The sequence below is a fragment of the Cryptomeria japonica genome, chromosome 1 (genome assembly GCF_030272615.1).
Source record: "Cryptomeria japonica chromosome 1, Sugi_1.0, whole genome shotgun sequence".
NCBI lineage: Eukaryota > Viridiplantae > Streptophyta > Pinopsida > Cupressales > Cupressaceae > Cryptomeria > Cryptomeria japonica.
Genome location: NC_081405.1, coordinates 109,394,513 through 109,410,221, shown reverse-complemented (window position 1 = coordinate 109,410,221; position 15,709 = coordinate 109,394,513). Strand labels below are relative to the sequence as shown.

At 36.4% G+C, this 15,709-nt stretch overlaps 1 protein-coding gene across 3 annotated transcripts in view; it reads left to right on the top strand.

The window, feature by feature from the left end:
• Window positions 1-12,341, top strand: part of LOC131026849 (uncharacterized) — a 108,872-nt gene extending 96,531 nt beyond the window's left edge. Inside the window, exons 14-17 of one of the 3 annotated variants that reach the window (XM_057956855.2) lie at window positions 11,045-11,150; window positions 11,235-11,322; window positions 11,405-11,472; window positions 11,646-12,340. In XM_057956855.2, the coding sequence (XP_057812838.2) occupies window positions 11,045-11,150; window positions 11,235-11,322; window positions 11,405-11,472; window positions 11,646-11,647 (264 nt within the window). In that variant the 3' untranslated portion in view covers window positions 11,648-12,340. Of the gene's footprint in view, window positions 1-11,044; window positions 11,151-11,234; window positions 11,323-11,404 lie in introns of all 3 variants that reach the window. The other 2 variants (XM_057956854.2, XM_057956853.2) reach the window with 2 other exon arrangements.
• Window positions 12,342-15,709: the final 3,368 nt, after the last annotated feature.

Here is a 15,709-nt window from a genome sequence, read left to right as displayed (position 1 = left end):
GGGATTACACTATCGCAACCCAAGTATGCTCTTGATCTACTTGCACGCTTTCATATGGCTGATTGTAAGTTTGCCTCGACTCCCTTTCTTTCAGGAGTCAAGCTTGAGGCTCAGTGAGGCTCAGTGTTCTTCTCCACCAGTTGATGCCACTTTGTATCGTCAGCTTGTGGGTAGTCTTATCTACTTGACCCATACACGCCCTGATATTTCATTTGTAGTTGGCATGGTTTCCTGCTTCATGCAGGAACCACATGAGCTTCATTGGAAGGCCACCAAACGCATCCTTCATTACATCCAGGGCACACATCACTATGGGATTCACTATGTAGCAGGCATAGGACTTCGCCTGGTTGGTTACACAGACTCCGATTGGGCTGGCGATCTTGATGATCGTAAGTCTACTTCTGGTTACAGTTTTCACCTTGGTTCCAACCCCATTTGTTGGTAGAGCAAGAAGCAACATGCTATTGCTCTCTTTTCGACTGAGGCTGAGTATCGAGGCGTTGTTAACGCAGCAACCGAGACCATTTGGCTTCAGCAGATTCTCACAGAGTTTGGGTTCACCACTCCATGGCCGACAGTTCTACATTGCGACAATCAGAGTGCTATTGCAATCTCGAAGATCCCGGTCCAGCACCAGCGGACCAAACACATCGAGATTCATATGCACTATATCTGAGAGCTCATTTAGGAGCAGGTCATTGATTTGCAGTATTGTCCTACAGTGGAGCAGGTTGCAGACATATTCACCAAACCTTTCACCGAGAGTAAGTTCCAGCAGTTGCAAGCTCTCTTGGGGGTGCGGTATGTGTCATTAGGGGGGGTCAGCTGACTTCTCCTTCCTCTCTTATGGGGGGGACTTTTTCCTCTTTGAGGTTTTGTCCTTCTTCTTGGAGAGTTTTTTGTACATTCATCTCTCTTTTGGGGGGGAGTTTTTTCCCACAGGGTTTTCTCCCTTTCTCCGTTTGTGAGAGATTGCTTTGCATAGTTTTGCTTGCATTTGCATTTTGTACATGGGTACCTATCATGGCCTAGCAGTTGGGACGCATCTTGCATTGTTGACTTGAGTCTTCATTCCCCTAAGTTGCAATTAAGGGGGGGTGTTGGTGTAAATAAATATTCATTATGGATATTTTTACACTTTACTTAAGTTAACTTAGGATAATGCATCTCTTCATAGTTTGGATTTGAGACACTTAGGGAAGTGTGCACATAGGGATAGAGCTTGTAGGAGAAATTCCACCTTTTGTGGTCTTGTTTTGTTGTTACACTCCACATTCGGTCGGTCATCCACCTCTTGTGGAATATTATATTATTTCTCCTACCTACCCCTAGTATTTCTTACCTACCCTTGTTTCTCATTGAGCCACATGTCATGATTGTGTGCTCGTACATCCATATGGCCTTGCCTATATAAGAAGGCCTATATTCATTGTATTGATGAATCTAGTTGATCATTTTCATATTGATGAGAATACAGTTTGTTCTTGTCATTCTTTTGTCTCTATTTTTATACTTTTCATTGTGCCCTTGATCTTGGCAAAATCTCACACATATGAAGGTAACTTTGACTTGAAGGTGTATACAAATGCAGACTGGGCAAGTAATGTTGATGATAGGAAAAACACAACCGGTGGAGCATTCTTTCTTGGAGGAAGACTTGTTTTATGGAATAGCAAGAAGTAGAGTTGTATATCACATTCTACTGTTGAAGCTGAGTATGTTGCAACTTATATGAATTATATCCAGGCTATCTGGATGAGGCACATTTTGGAAGGTTTCAAGATGAAGTTTTCAGAATTTGCAAAGATTTTATGTGACAATACCAGTGCCATAAATATTTCAAAGAACCCTATTTTGCACGCACGAACCAAGCATATTGAATTGAAGTATCATTTCTTGAGGGAAAAATTGCAGAGCAAAGATGTGATCTTGGAGCATGTTTCTACCGAGGAGCAGCTTGCAGATATCTTTACTAAACCTCTGCCTAAGACTACTTTTGAGTATCTTAGAAGTCAGCTAGGGGTTGTACCCCTTCATGACGTGAATTGAGCATGATGTAGATTACATCAGTCCCGAAGCTATTTGCAGAATTTTACAGCAGGATTAATGTAGAAGTGGAGTTATTCCACAGGGGGAGCATCAAGTTGCAGGTTGTTGATGCTGAATAGTGAAGTTTGACATTGCATGTTTTACTTTCACTTTGGCATTGTTGTCAAAGGGGGAGAAGAACTATGTGATTATGGGGAGAAGAATTGTATTATTGACATAGAGAAGATCTACAACCAGCTACCAGTTGAGGACAAGGAGAGTACATGTTAAAATGTAAACCAAGATTCCTATTCACAATCATAGCAATGAATGGTATTGATATTTGTATTGCCATCAATGCCAAAGGGGGAGATTGTTGGCATTTGCATGAAGATTGCATTAATGAAATGTTATGTTGTCATTGATGTCAATTGTAACCGGTAATGATGTTATAATATTGGTTTGTAACCGGTAGGAAGAGCTAGTGAAGGGAACTATAACTGGTAGGTGAGTTTGTGGAGTGAATCGGTATTACTATGTATTGGAGAGTTGAACCGGTAAACCCTACCTGTTGATATGATAAACCCTAACCAATTAAGTTTGGTGAATTGGTTGTATTGGTTTATGATCTGATTATGAGTGGTAATGATTATGACATGTATGCATGTTGTATGAGTAGAGTTTCAAAGTGTTTTTGGCGTGTTTAGATAACGATTTTTATCTTGGGAATGAGCAAGTATATTGCATTTAATGCAAACCACGTGATGGGTTATTGAGTTCGATGAAGCGGTGGTCAAGGAGCGGTCAAGGCTATCTTGAATGATGTGTAGAGATTGTTATGTAATCCAATGGTCATACTTGAACTGACTTGTTTGTAATCTCTATGGGAGAATTAGGTTTTTGTTGTGTTACCGACCTAGTGATTTGTTTATAAGGTCAATGAGTTGTTTTGTTTCAGAGTTGGCAAAGTTTTTGTTGAGTGTGTGGTTGCCAAACCAGATGATGTATCTGTAGTTTGTGTAAAGGTAGATAGGAGCATGAAAAGGATCTGAACAAGCAAGTGTAGTGCTATTCAAATAGATCAATAAACTCTTGTTGTTTTCTAACAATTACAGCAGTAAAATCCCCTAACCGGGTAAGCTCTAACAAGTTTAGTGTTATTGAAATCCTCTAACTAGGTGGTCCATTAGCTTGGATTTCAAATCCTCTACCGAGGTTACTCCTCACAAGGTATTGCTTCTAATAGGGCATTATAGTCAAATCCCTTAACCGGGTGGTCCCTAACAGGATCTGTATTTAACAAGACTTTTTGTAAAAGCTTTAACAGGCTTGGCTCCTAACAAGGTGAACTTCAGAAGAGTTCAAATAGTTAACTTGTGAGTCTCATCTCACCATGGTTTTTCCCATTTGGGTTTCCACGTCAAAAATATTGTGTCAAGTGGTGAATGTTTTTGTGGTTATGTTTACTATGGTTAAATTGCTTAACTGCTTAATCCACTTTGATATGCTATGATAACCGACAATAATCTGAAATGAGGTTTTACTTATGTCAGTAAAGTATTTGGATGTTTGTTAGTTTCAAGTTGTTTATTGTTAATTTGTTGTAACAGGCAACCGGTTTATCTTGACAGTGATATTGCATTTATAGTTCAGTGGTTTAACTTGTTAGTTTATAGTTTACGTTGAGAGGTTTATTCTGAGATTGGTGAAAGTTTATATCAGTTTTTCTATCTAGTGGTTCACCCCCCTCTCAGTAGTTGACTGGATCCTTATTCTTTCATCATACCACCAATCCGCAACTCCATATGCACAAGATTGAACATTACAGAAGGGTGAACGATGCTTTGACCATGTACAACACAAGACTGCTGCAAGGTAGGATCCACAAACGGTTGTTCAAGGAGGCAACTAAACTTGTTGAGAAGTATGGATTGTGGTATATACAATTTCCTACCTTCACATACCTACGGATTCAATGATTTCAATTTGAAGCATACAAGCTTCCTAGGTATCCGACAGACAAGATGATCTTAGTTGAGGTAGTGAGACAACTTTTGGAGTATGATTTCCTACAAAAGGAAAAGCATAGATCAAGGATAACTATTCCAATTGCACTTGGAAAGACATTGGAGGAATGCCACATCGCAATCATAGCTAATTCAATTATTGAAGAATTGGAGTTGTATTGTCTTGAAACCTATAAGACCAAGGATCGATTTGATCCATTTCAGAATATTGTAACCATCAAGGGAGGAAGATTCACCCATAGAATCGACATCGAGGACTATTGTCCTAATCTCATGGATGAGCTCGTAGTTGGGAAGAGGATGTGGTCTTGTATGTTAATGGATTTTATGAGGAGGTGTAATCTCTTCTACATTCCAGATCAGGTTCACGATGATGGTGACCATGTCCATTGGCATTATGTAAATGAGAAAGACATGCCTATCATGTTACCCAGTTGGACACAACCTGAATTGGTAGACTTGAATGTATTGATGAGAGAAGTGAATGATTACTCTAGGGAGTGGGTTGACGAATACGTCAATGAGTTAAGAAAAATGAAGGTCACCTTTACCTATGATAAAATGAGAAGTGAGGAGTCTTCTCTCAATGATGATGAGAGAACAACCGGTAATGCAAGGACACATAATGATGAGGGGAGTCAGGATCCCAAGAGAAGAAAGGGCATGCCTGAAGAATCGTAGGCAAAGGCCCAAGACAAAGGAAACATAAGTCCAACACTCCTTAGTCCACCATGAGCTCCTCATCTTTGAAGGAAAATGGTATGATAGAGAAGGACAATGAATCTAGACAGGATTCCGATACAAAATTCCTACCAAGGAATAATTAGGAGTTACATGCTACAACACAATCAACACCACATGATGATGATGAAGAACAACCGAGATCTCTTACAATTCAGTTAGAGGTCAACTTGGGCGACAATGTGGTGGATTTGACTAAGGATAAGGATACAAATGATGCTATTTCAGCCTTGAGAGGACTTGATCTGGATATGAGCCTCAAAGACGGGATGGAAATTTCTACTATTCTCGATTGGTTGTTGTAGAGCATGGAGAAGAAGAAAATGATAGAGGCACAACCCACAGAGGATATTGATGATTTCCTAGCCAGGGTTGGCAAGGAAAAGAGTAGAAGAAAGCTAAAGTGCTCTCTAAGATCACTAGGGATGATATAGGTGTGCGAATTGCACAAGTGGCTTTTCTGATGGGTGATGAGGCCAGAGATGTTGTCACTCTTATGGATTATCAGGTCACCACTATTGAACTTGGATGTACTTCAAAGAAGCAAGAATTCCAGGAGTTAAATAATAGGGTCAAGGCAATTGAGGCTCGATTGAATAAAATTTTTGAGAAGGAGAATATATTGAAGGGATGAATTCCCAAAGGCATGAGGATCCTACTTTTGTCTCACCCATTGCTATTGATCACGGATTCCCCTTTGATCATGAGGTAGCAAGGGATACACATAAGGAGGTTGGAAAATGGATAGAGGACATATCAAAGCAGGCAAATGATTTCCTAACTCAGTTTGTCCAGGCATTTGATAAGACAACAATGCTCATATTCAGGATGCAATACTTGGAAGGAGTTTGGGATGATTTCCAACCAGTGAAGGAGAAGAATATTCCTCACCTCAGGGTGTTGAAGAGGATTCCTACGCCTACATTGATCAGGATGGAGTTATTCAGGGAGGATACGTTTATGATTTTCAGGGATGGTATTTTTCATTGGCTATGCGGAAGTCAGCTTATGATTATGCAAGATAGTATTGCACGACGATGGAAGTATTCATCCAAGAGATACAATCCAAGATCCTTACATCCATTGAAAAATTATTGGGACTAGATGTCCATGCTTCCAACAGGTTGAAATTGGAAGAATTAAAAGAAAAAGATGAAGTTTATCTACTTTAGTCAGTTAGAATCTTTGAAGAAGAATAAAATAGATGATTTGGTTTCTCTTGTGATTCACATCAGCAGTTTGCAGAAGCTTATGCCGGATTGGGAAAGTGTCTTTGATGCTTGCTTAGATGCTTTGGATGTGATTGATGCACAACAGGAGGCTCTACCTAGTGTCATGATGGAGGAACTCAATTCAATCTTGGCCAAATTTGTGGAGTATGCAGCTAGAGAGAGGGATGCAACACATTATCTTCTAGAAGATCCCCTACTTGATGACTAGGCGTCATCCTATTGGACCTCCATTTTCGGTGCAAACCCTAGTTATTTTAGGGCAATGTTGGCAAGATCTTGGTCCTTGATTCTAAATGAATCTTGGATATTTATTTCATTTGAGATTATATAAAACCATTTGCCTCTCATTTGTAAGGTAGAGATTTTTGAGAATTGTCGCCTATATGCTGCAAATTTGAATACAATCATTGAAGTTTGGTGGTTTTGTTTAGATTTTGTATGCATTTGTGGTTCTCATTGCCTCAAAACTTAGATTAGAAGTTACTTTCAAGAATTTTAGATTGGATGAAAGAAGTGTTGAATGATGCATTTGAATGAAATTCATATAATCCACACTGTTAGCTTCTTGTTGACTGTAAGTTCGCTTTGCGTGGTCAACTGGAATTTGAATTGAACTTAACTTCAATTATTGCATGTCTATTGGTATGCATTGCCTTGATGGTATTGATGTCGATGCTAGTAATTTGAACATCTATAAATTTACCTTAGATGATTACACTAAGCATGTGTTGAATTGTTCTTTGATGGTGAAACCTTTCCTAATTGAATTTCATTGAATCATTCACTACGTCTTGCATTCTAGGTTTTAGAATAGAACTTGTAAACCCTCATTTCTTTTGCATTTTATTTGAAAATCTTTGTTAGATTAGATCGTGAGCTATAATTGCAAAATCTTTCAAAAACCATTGGCAACCCATGTCCATTCATGAATGAGTTTGATATTGTTAAGAACAATTGTGTAAGTCCCCAAGTGAAAACATCAAATCACACCAGCCATTGAGTTACCCACATGTCATGAACTGACCATAGAAACCTTGGAATTGTCTTAGTTGATTGGATATTTAGCATCTGAGGTGATTTTGTTCAAGAGATGGTAAAATATTAAGGTATTTTATTCTATTTTCTATTGTGCCTAAAACACACATCAACAAGACTGAGCTTGATTTTGGAAACAATTTACCCCCATTTGCTGACTTCACTTAGCTCTGATCTAAATTCGTCTTTTCAGGTCCATTTTTGTCTTCCTTCTCAAGTCAGATTTGTCCTCTCAGGTTTGATTTCACCTTTTCCATGTCTGATTTTGACAAAATTTGCCCTAGTTCGCACTTCTCTGCTATTGCAGTTTATTTTATCTCTTCTGTAACTCGCATTTGCAGTCTGCTCTGCCCCTTGAACTCAGAATTAATTGTTTTTAAATGAATGATTGATTGAATGCTTTTCTACCCTTTACTTATACATGGTTTCTTGCAATCATTAATTCTTGATAAGGGGTCAGCTGCCTTGCATCTTTATTTCATTTTCAACTCTCGACATTCTCTTACAAGGTCGGCTCTATTCTCCACGATTTTCACATGCTTCATCATATTTTCCAAGCCTAGGTCGGCTGTCTTATCATTCATATATTTCACTGCTTTGTATCCTCTGTTCAAAAACAGGTCGGCCAAGTCTTATGCACTTCAGTTTGATCATCCTCAATGATTTTGTTTTGCATCTGCCTGCCCTTTAATTTGCCTCTTCTCTTGATAAGGGCTGCTCCTTTAGTTTATTTGACTTGCATTTGAAGGATTAATAGAATTCTGGCTTCTTACCTTCTACTTATAGGAAGCTCTCCAAACTTGTAAGGAAGTCAGCCCCCTTACATTAAACATATTTTGCTTTATATTTGACTTCTAATCTCAAGTTGGCCAGCTTGCATTTGAGCACTTGAATGAAATTGTCTTGTGCACACGTTTTGAGGGAATCATATCAAAGTCGGTCATCTTCATTGGGGCTTTTTTGTGTTGCATGAACAGGTATATATGTAAGTTTGAGTGAGTCATTTTCAAACAAACTCACCACATTTCATTTAATCTGCTCTGATTTTGGTCTTATTCACACCTTAAATGAGATTTTGACCTTACTCTTATGGCATTTAATCATGTTTGAAATTAACCCTCCCCCAACTAAGCTGACCTAGTTTATTGCTATTGATTTTGCTTTACCCTTATAGGGCCAGCCTTGTTGGATCAATCACATGTTTTACTCAAAGCATGGCTGGTGGACTTTCACCTATTGCATGCACAAAAAGGCTTAGGGTGGAAATTGATAGTGCTCATGTATAGATGACCAAGGTTGGATTTTAGCTATGCTAATGCATTGAAAGGGGCAGAGTTTGGAGTAGTGTATGCATTGCCCTAGGCAGGATTTCACATACCTCGTGCATAGGTTGGGTAATGTAGGGTGGAGTTTTCATGAGATCATGCATAGGGGAATTTTACAGGGTTTATATAATACATGGCGGAATTTAGGATTGCTTATGTATTAACAAGGTTAGAAATCCATACTACTCATGTATTGATTAGAAAGTCGGATTTTCATAGTGTTCATGTATTGTTTTGCAAGGTTGAGATTTTGCCTAGCTCATGTAAGATTTAGGGATTTTGAGCACTTCATGTATGAAAAAGGGGTTTTGAGCACTTCATGTATGAAATAGGGGTTTTGAGCACTTCATGCAAGAAATAGGGATTTTGAGCACTTCATGCAAGAAATAGGGATTTTGAGCACTTCATGTAAGAAACAGGGATTTTGAGGTGCTCACGTAATGAACTGCAAGGTTGCAAGCACTTACATTTTGAAATCACCCTTACCTTCTCCACCGTCAACAAATGTTCAAATACCATTTAACTCACTCACCCTAATGACTGGATCATGAACATGTTCAAATCAAGCTTAACCCTTATTAAAATCTAAGATTTGCAATACTCATGTATTGTGAGTTGCATGGCTTTGCAAGCAGCCCAACACTTGGGGGGAGCTTCAACTTAATCTGATGCTTGCAATTTCAATAGAATTGCAAGCAATCTTGGACTTTACTATCAATATTCACTCCTCAACTCACCTTTATACTACGATGAAACCAACTGAACTCCTCATTCAAAGGTCAAAGACTCCAAAAAGTTGCCAAATTGAAACTCAATTCAAACAAAACACTAACCTACCGAGCGAAAAGAGGGGTCCCCATTTGCAATAGGGCGATGTGTGAAAATGTCATAACAGTATGGACTCCATGTTCAAAAAAACAGACTATAATAGAAGCGAAGGAGGATAACCTAAGACAAGCATAAATTAGAAGAGTGCAAATGATCATTGTTGCTGAAACAAGATAACCATGACCTTGCATCTGTTGGCCTTTTTTGTTCTGTTTCGAAAGTGTTACAATAAAGAGATGCTTTCTTTGCAGAAGAGGGTGACACTAGATAGGGATTAAGAAGTTGTTGCTTGCTACAAGATTGCATTCAGAAGAATATCCTCAAATGTATATGTACAAAATGTTGTCTTGAATGAGTTTGACCACTTTATATCTTCAAGGAATCATGATGTTTGCGCCCTTTGAGATAAATATAAAAAAGATGCCCACGAATGGTAGTACATAGTACATACATGGCCAAGGCTCTATTTACTTGCAACCTCTTGCAATAAGAATTTTATCTCAACTAGGCATCTTTTTTAGTTTTAGCTCTCTTTTCATTTGTTGTTATATATTATAAATTTATAATTTATTTTTTGCAAGTGTAAATGTTTTCTGCAAATTCAATAGGTTGCAAGTTTTTCTTTAGCTAAGTGTAATTCGAGTACATAATTCTTCATCCACTTGGTTATCAGCAACTGATGTGTGCAAAAAAGTCTTGAGATAGATATAAAAAAGATGCCCACGAATGGTAGTACATAGTACATACATGGCCAAGGCTCTATTTACTTGCAATCTCTTGCAATAAGAATTTTATCTCAACTAGGCGTCTTTTTTAGTTTTAGCTCTCTTTTCATTTGTTGTTATATATTATAAATTTATAATTTATGTTTTGCAAGTGTAAATGTTTTCTGCAAATTCAATAGGTTGCAAGTTTTTCTTTAGCTAAGTGTAATTCGAGTGCATAATTCTTCATCCACTTGGTTATCAGCAACTGATGTGTGCAAAAAAGTGTTTTTGTTCTTTCGAATTGGCATCTTATGTAACATAAGGGATCTGATTACAATGAGGGGGTGACAAAGATTTGGGATTTAACTATTGAGTGTGTTGACTCAGACACTACTCTGATTACAATGAGGGGGTGACAAAGATTTGGGATTTAACTATTGAGTGTGTCGACTCAGACACTACAGTTGTACAACTTGTCAAAGTCTCTATAGATGAAACATCTTTTGCACATGACGCGACTAGTAGGAGTAGTGTTGAAGTTGATTGTGGTTCACATGAAATTGAAATAAATGTTGACTTTGATGCTCTCAATAAAGAGCAATATTAAAATTGTTAAATATTGATTGTAATTTTCATTGTGTATTGGTATCGCACCCAAACCTTGTACTTGTACTAGGACCGGCAACTTAGGTTGATATCTGTTCATTGCATACTGAGTTTATGTCATTCTTTGGGCAACAAGGTTTTGTTGGTAGCTTCAAGTCACTTATTTCTAAGTAAGATTTTTTTATATAGCTATATGAAATCTTACAAAATTATTGTTGCTAAGTGTTGTATTGTAACACGATAGATACATAGTTTTACACCTTTCTAGTTTCCTGGTACTTCTTTTCATTTATTGCAATTCTAAAATAGTTTTATTTGAATGCTTTCCTTATTCTACTTCGATTGGGGTCCAATTCCTTCATCTGTGATTGTTTGGCTTTAATTATTTCAAACTTTGTATAACTTGATTAAATTTTCAAAGCTATTGGTTGTTTGTGTAGTTATCCTCACATAAATTCAACTTGTAATATTTTCATCCACATTTTAAAAACTTTGTTAATTTCTGTACACAGGAGATGAGCTTTCTCTTTGGTTCATTGATAGATGTGCTTCAAGAAGTACAGTTATGTCGGACAAAATTTGAAAATCTGTCTTTTGCTCGTTTTCATTGTGTAGATGGTAAGGTTTTTCTGCATTGTTGGATTGTCGTGATTTTGATGTTTGAAATATCTCATCATGTGACTTTTAGCTTCTATATTGCAGGTTCTGAGTTGCACTTGCAGTTGACATTTCTCAAATATACATCTGGACTGAAAGTTGTAGTTATACTTGACATGAAAGACCTCAAATGGTAAGAATAATTTCGATTCAATGCTGAGATAATTGCCCTTCACCATCTTCTGTGTATCGACTAATATGTTGTTGCTCGCTAGTGGCATGTGTCCGTGTGATGTTCTTCCATTTCAATTGGAGCTTGATCAACATGGACAACAAACTAAATGTACATTAACAGCTGAAGAAATAGAGGAATCAATTAAAAGTTTATCATCAGGATTTTCAAGGCTAAGGATAATTTGTGAATGTATATCTAACCTTATAGAATCTAAGGAATGAATCTTATGAAAAATCTTTAAGTTTTAATCGACCTAATTTGTTTGATTGCCATACTTACAGGATTTGGCTGCACTCTGTGCGTTTTTAAGGCTTTGCTTTGAAAAGCCTGGTATTTAATCTGTACTATTGAACTCCAAATTTTTGCAGTAATCAAATTCCTATTGATTAATGATTAAGTTAACTTATCGCCATCTGAAGATATAATAACAGAACGTTTTCTGCCAGTGCAATTTGTGCCCAATTCCAAATTTGACCATTTTTTTTAATTCAGTTTCTCTTGTATCTTTAACCAAGAACAAATTTGAATTTAAACAACAGAGCTAAAGAAGAAATACCCTTTGAATTTTCTCATTCCTTATTGCTAATAACATGGATTGCGATAATAACATGGATTGCAATTCACGCAAGACATCTTTGTTTCTGGGAGGAAAAAACTGTGAAAATGGCGGTTAATGTCTGCAGAGGTAATAAATTGGGTTGAAAGCAAAGGTGGTGAGGGAAGCTAAAATATAATTGTAGTTACAATGAAAACAATATGCTTTGCCGTACATCGTATTGGTGGGAATGTTCGTATGCTGTCCCTCATTATTCATTTGCAAGCGGTATTTTACCTACGCGAAGCATCAGTTTCCTTAAGCCATTACGGCTAGATTATATTTCTTTCTGTACGTTGTAAGCATTTTTATTTGTATATGGAGATCGACTTTTATTTCTGTATAGATGAGCTATTAGGTCTGTCTGCGGGTTTATAAAATATTAAAGTTTTTCTTAATGTTTGTCCTTCACTATTGAGGTGGTTGAATGCCACAAGGAAGTCCCCATTTTATGTGAAATGTATGTACATTTACATTTTATAAAATAAGAGCTTAAAAGTTTTGAATTTCTTGATAGTCACTGGAAATTTTTTCATGCAACACCTAACCAGATGCAAATTTTGTGGACGCTCGATGGGTAGCTTTGGCTGAACAACAAGGACTAACAAGGACTCTAGAGCCATATCTAAAATGAGTTATTAAGAATATTGCTCTCATGTTGGAAAACTCTTATGATTTTAAAAGAAGCTTATTTTCTCTTTTAATAGGGAATTTTGGGTTTCTCTTGTTAAAATAGCTTTTTTTTTAAATTTTAAAATTAAGAATTTTGGGTATCTCTTGTTAAAATAGTTTTTTTATTTTATTTTAAAATTTTTATTTTTATTTTCGTAAAATACAATTACGAAGAGGCCTATTAAATAATAATGAATTGAAGAGTAGTCAATAAAATTTTTTTGTGATTAAAATTGATGTCCATTCACATATATTACATATTGATTTTAGAATGTTCTAAATTTTCCACTATTTTCAACCTTTAAAGCTTTTGTTTCATATCTTAGTTTCTATTTTAAATAAATCTTTTAAAGCAGCCATTCAAATTACAATGAAAAAATCAGGTTTTCTATTCAATGTGGAAGCTATGTAGATGTGATCCATATAAATTTGCAAACACTCATTCAAGTCATCTTTTGTATACTCTTTTTTTTTGTGTTTTTGTGTTTTGTATGGTGGAGGTTACACATTGTGTATGAGGTGAAGTTGTTGGCTTCTTTATAAATTTTATTTGATAAATGTTTATGTAAGTTTATTTATATTTTTCAAATTTTAAGTCTTGATTGTAGTTTTGATTGCACTTGACATATTGAGCATTTCATTTTCAAGTTTTGATTGCATTTGGCATATTGGGTATGTTGGACATTGTTGCTACTAGGATATGTTGTCATTGATGTCAACATATTCTTGTGATTTATTGCTTCGGTGGTTGCATATTGGTTTATTGGGATCATGACTCAATATATGGAGTATTTCTATTATCATTATATCTTTCTGTATTGGTTTCAGTGATCCGGGAGCTTAATTGATCATATCATATGATTCGGTTTACAGTTTGGTTCTTTTGATCAATGCTTTGCAGAGTTCGATATTTCCTTCGGTATATTATAGTCTGATTAGATTTTGAGTTGTGAGATTGTTTGTAATACCCTGCCAGGAACCAAAGCTTAAACCACATGAAGTGCTTTAATTACTACATTGTACGTTTATTACACAAGTGGAAGTTTAACACAAAGAATTCCTAAAGGGTTACCAACGAAGAATTATTTGAAAGGTAACCCTTTAGGAATTCTTTGTGTTAGACTTCCACTTGTGTAATAAACATGCAATGTAGTAATTAAAGCACTTTATGTGGATTAAACTTAAAAAAAATAATTATTTTGCCGTTAGTTGGTTAGTTTGTGTGCTTTGCAGGTCGAGGACAGACAACTTTCCATGGAGAGCTCGTGTGCATTCTTCAGCGTCGGGATTTGACCCTCAGGGGTCGTACCATCGACCAGGTAAGGGTTCTATGGGACTCAAATGATGAGACCTTGGCGACATGGGAGGATGCAACGAAGATGAGAGAGCTTTATTCTTATCTATTTTAGGCCTCTAGGAGTAAGCCTAGTTTTGGGCGGGAGAATGTAGTACCCCTTTCTCGATCAGACTTTTAGACTCATGTTTGACTTCAGTTGATTTTTTCAGTGGATACATTATTGTGATATTTTACTTAAACATTATGCAGTATGGTGATATGCTTTAGTTTGATTTACAGTGTATGTTTTTCGTGCAATATTTTCTTATTGATGTTAAATGTGATTTTTATTGGATTACTGACATGGACTGATACATTTACTTTATACGTATATTCATGCAATGCGTTATATTCATGTTTCGTGTTTGTAAGTGTATGAGGTGCGAGGGGATGATTTTCCTTAACTCACTCTAGTGAAACACAAAACGTCATGATTCTCCTTCATTGATGTGCGTGCGGTGTCTTTTATATATGTCTATATGCACGTGTGGTTCTTTGATGCAGGGCATTGCAAGTACAAGTATCAGGTATGCACGAGGTATCAACTCCACCTGGTTTCACAGGTCTGAGCGTACTTTATTTGTCCGATGGGAGTGGAGGAGATAGTTGTTAGACCCTAAATTGACCTGCAGTTACACTCATGTGAGTGTCGTCAGTCGGTCGTCATTTCTCGTTTGATCGGTATGGGAGTCGGGTGTTATTTCTCGTTTTGTGAGTCGTCGAGTGTTATTTCTCGTTTTGCGTGCTTCCAGTTAGTTAGAAAAGTTAGTTTGAGTAAATAGTGTTATTTCATGTTGGTGTATTTGAATTAAATTAATACGCCTTTGTTATTTCATGTTGGTGTATTTGAATTAAATTAATATGCCTTTGTTATTTCATGTTGGTGTATTTAAATTAAATTAATGTCTTTGTGACTATTGATTTAGTTTTTTTATAAAATAATGCCTAGTAAACTTTTTAACGTGATCGTCGACGCTGGCATGACATGCCCTCCGTCTCCACATGAAATGCTTTTGACCAAGAGCTATGAACCCGTGAGGCTACAATCGGGGGACCTCATCCCCACACTTCACTTGTTCAAACACGCAAGCACAACGACCTAGTGAAGACACAAGGCCTGCGAGCACAATGGCCCAGCAGGTTTGAACCTTGGTGGTTGCCTTACCAACAAAGTGTTTTAACTGCGACACTACATGTTCGAAGACTATGGTGATTATTGATTTAATTAAATATAATTGTGTTATTGAATTTAAATTGATAAAGTGCATGTTATTTTTAAAAAGGTAATTGTATTTTAAAAAAAAGGAAACAATGTTAAAAAAAAAGTATGATATTGGAATTTTTAGATTTTATGTTGAGTTAATTTCAAATAAGGAAAAGAAAAAGAAAATATCTCCATTGACTTTTTAGAGGAGATTAGATTTTTACTTTTTTGGAAAATTGCTATTGGTTGAATGAAACTTTAACCTAAAAGTTTTTAGGTTAAATTTTTTCAGATATTTATCTGAGAGTTCACGAGAAGAGGGGAGAGGAAATTTTTGGAAGACAAGTTTTGAAACAAAAATTGGATATTGGATTTTGGATTGAATATTTGGGTGTGTAGGTTGAGGCTCATCCCAAATTTTCTTATGTTTGGAATTCATGAAATTTTTGTGTGAAGCTTTAAATTTAGTATAAGTTGTGGGAATTGAGTGATTTATATTTGAGTTAATCTCTTACCAAATTAGTTTTGTTAATTTTGA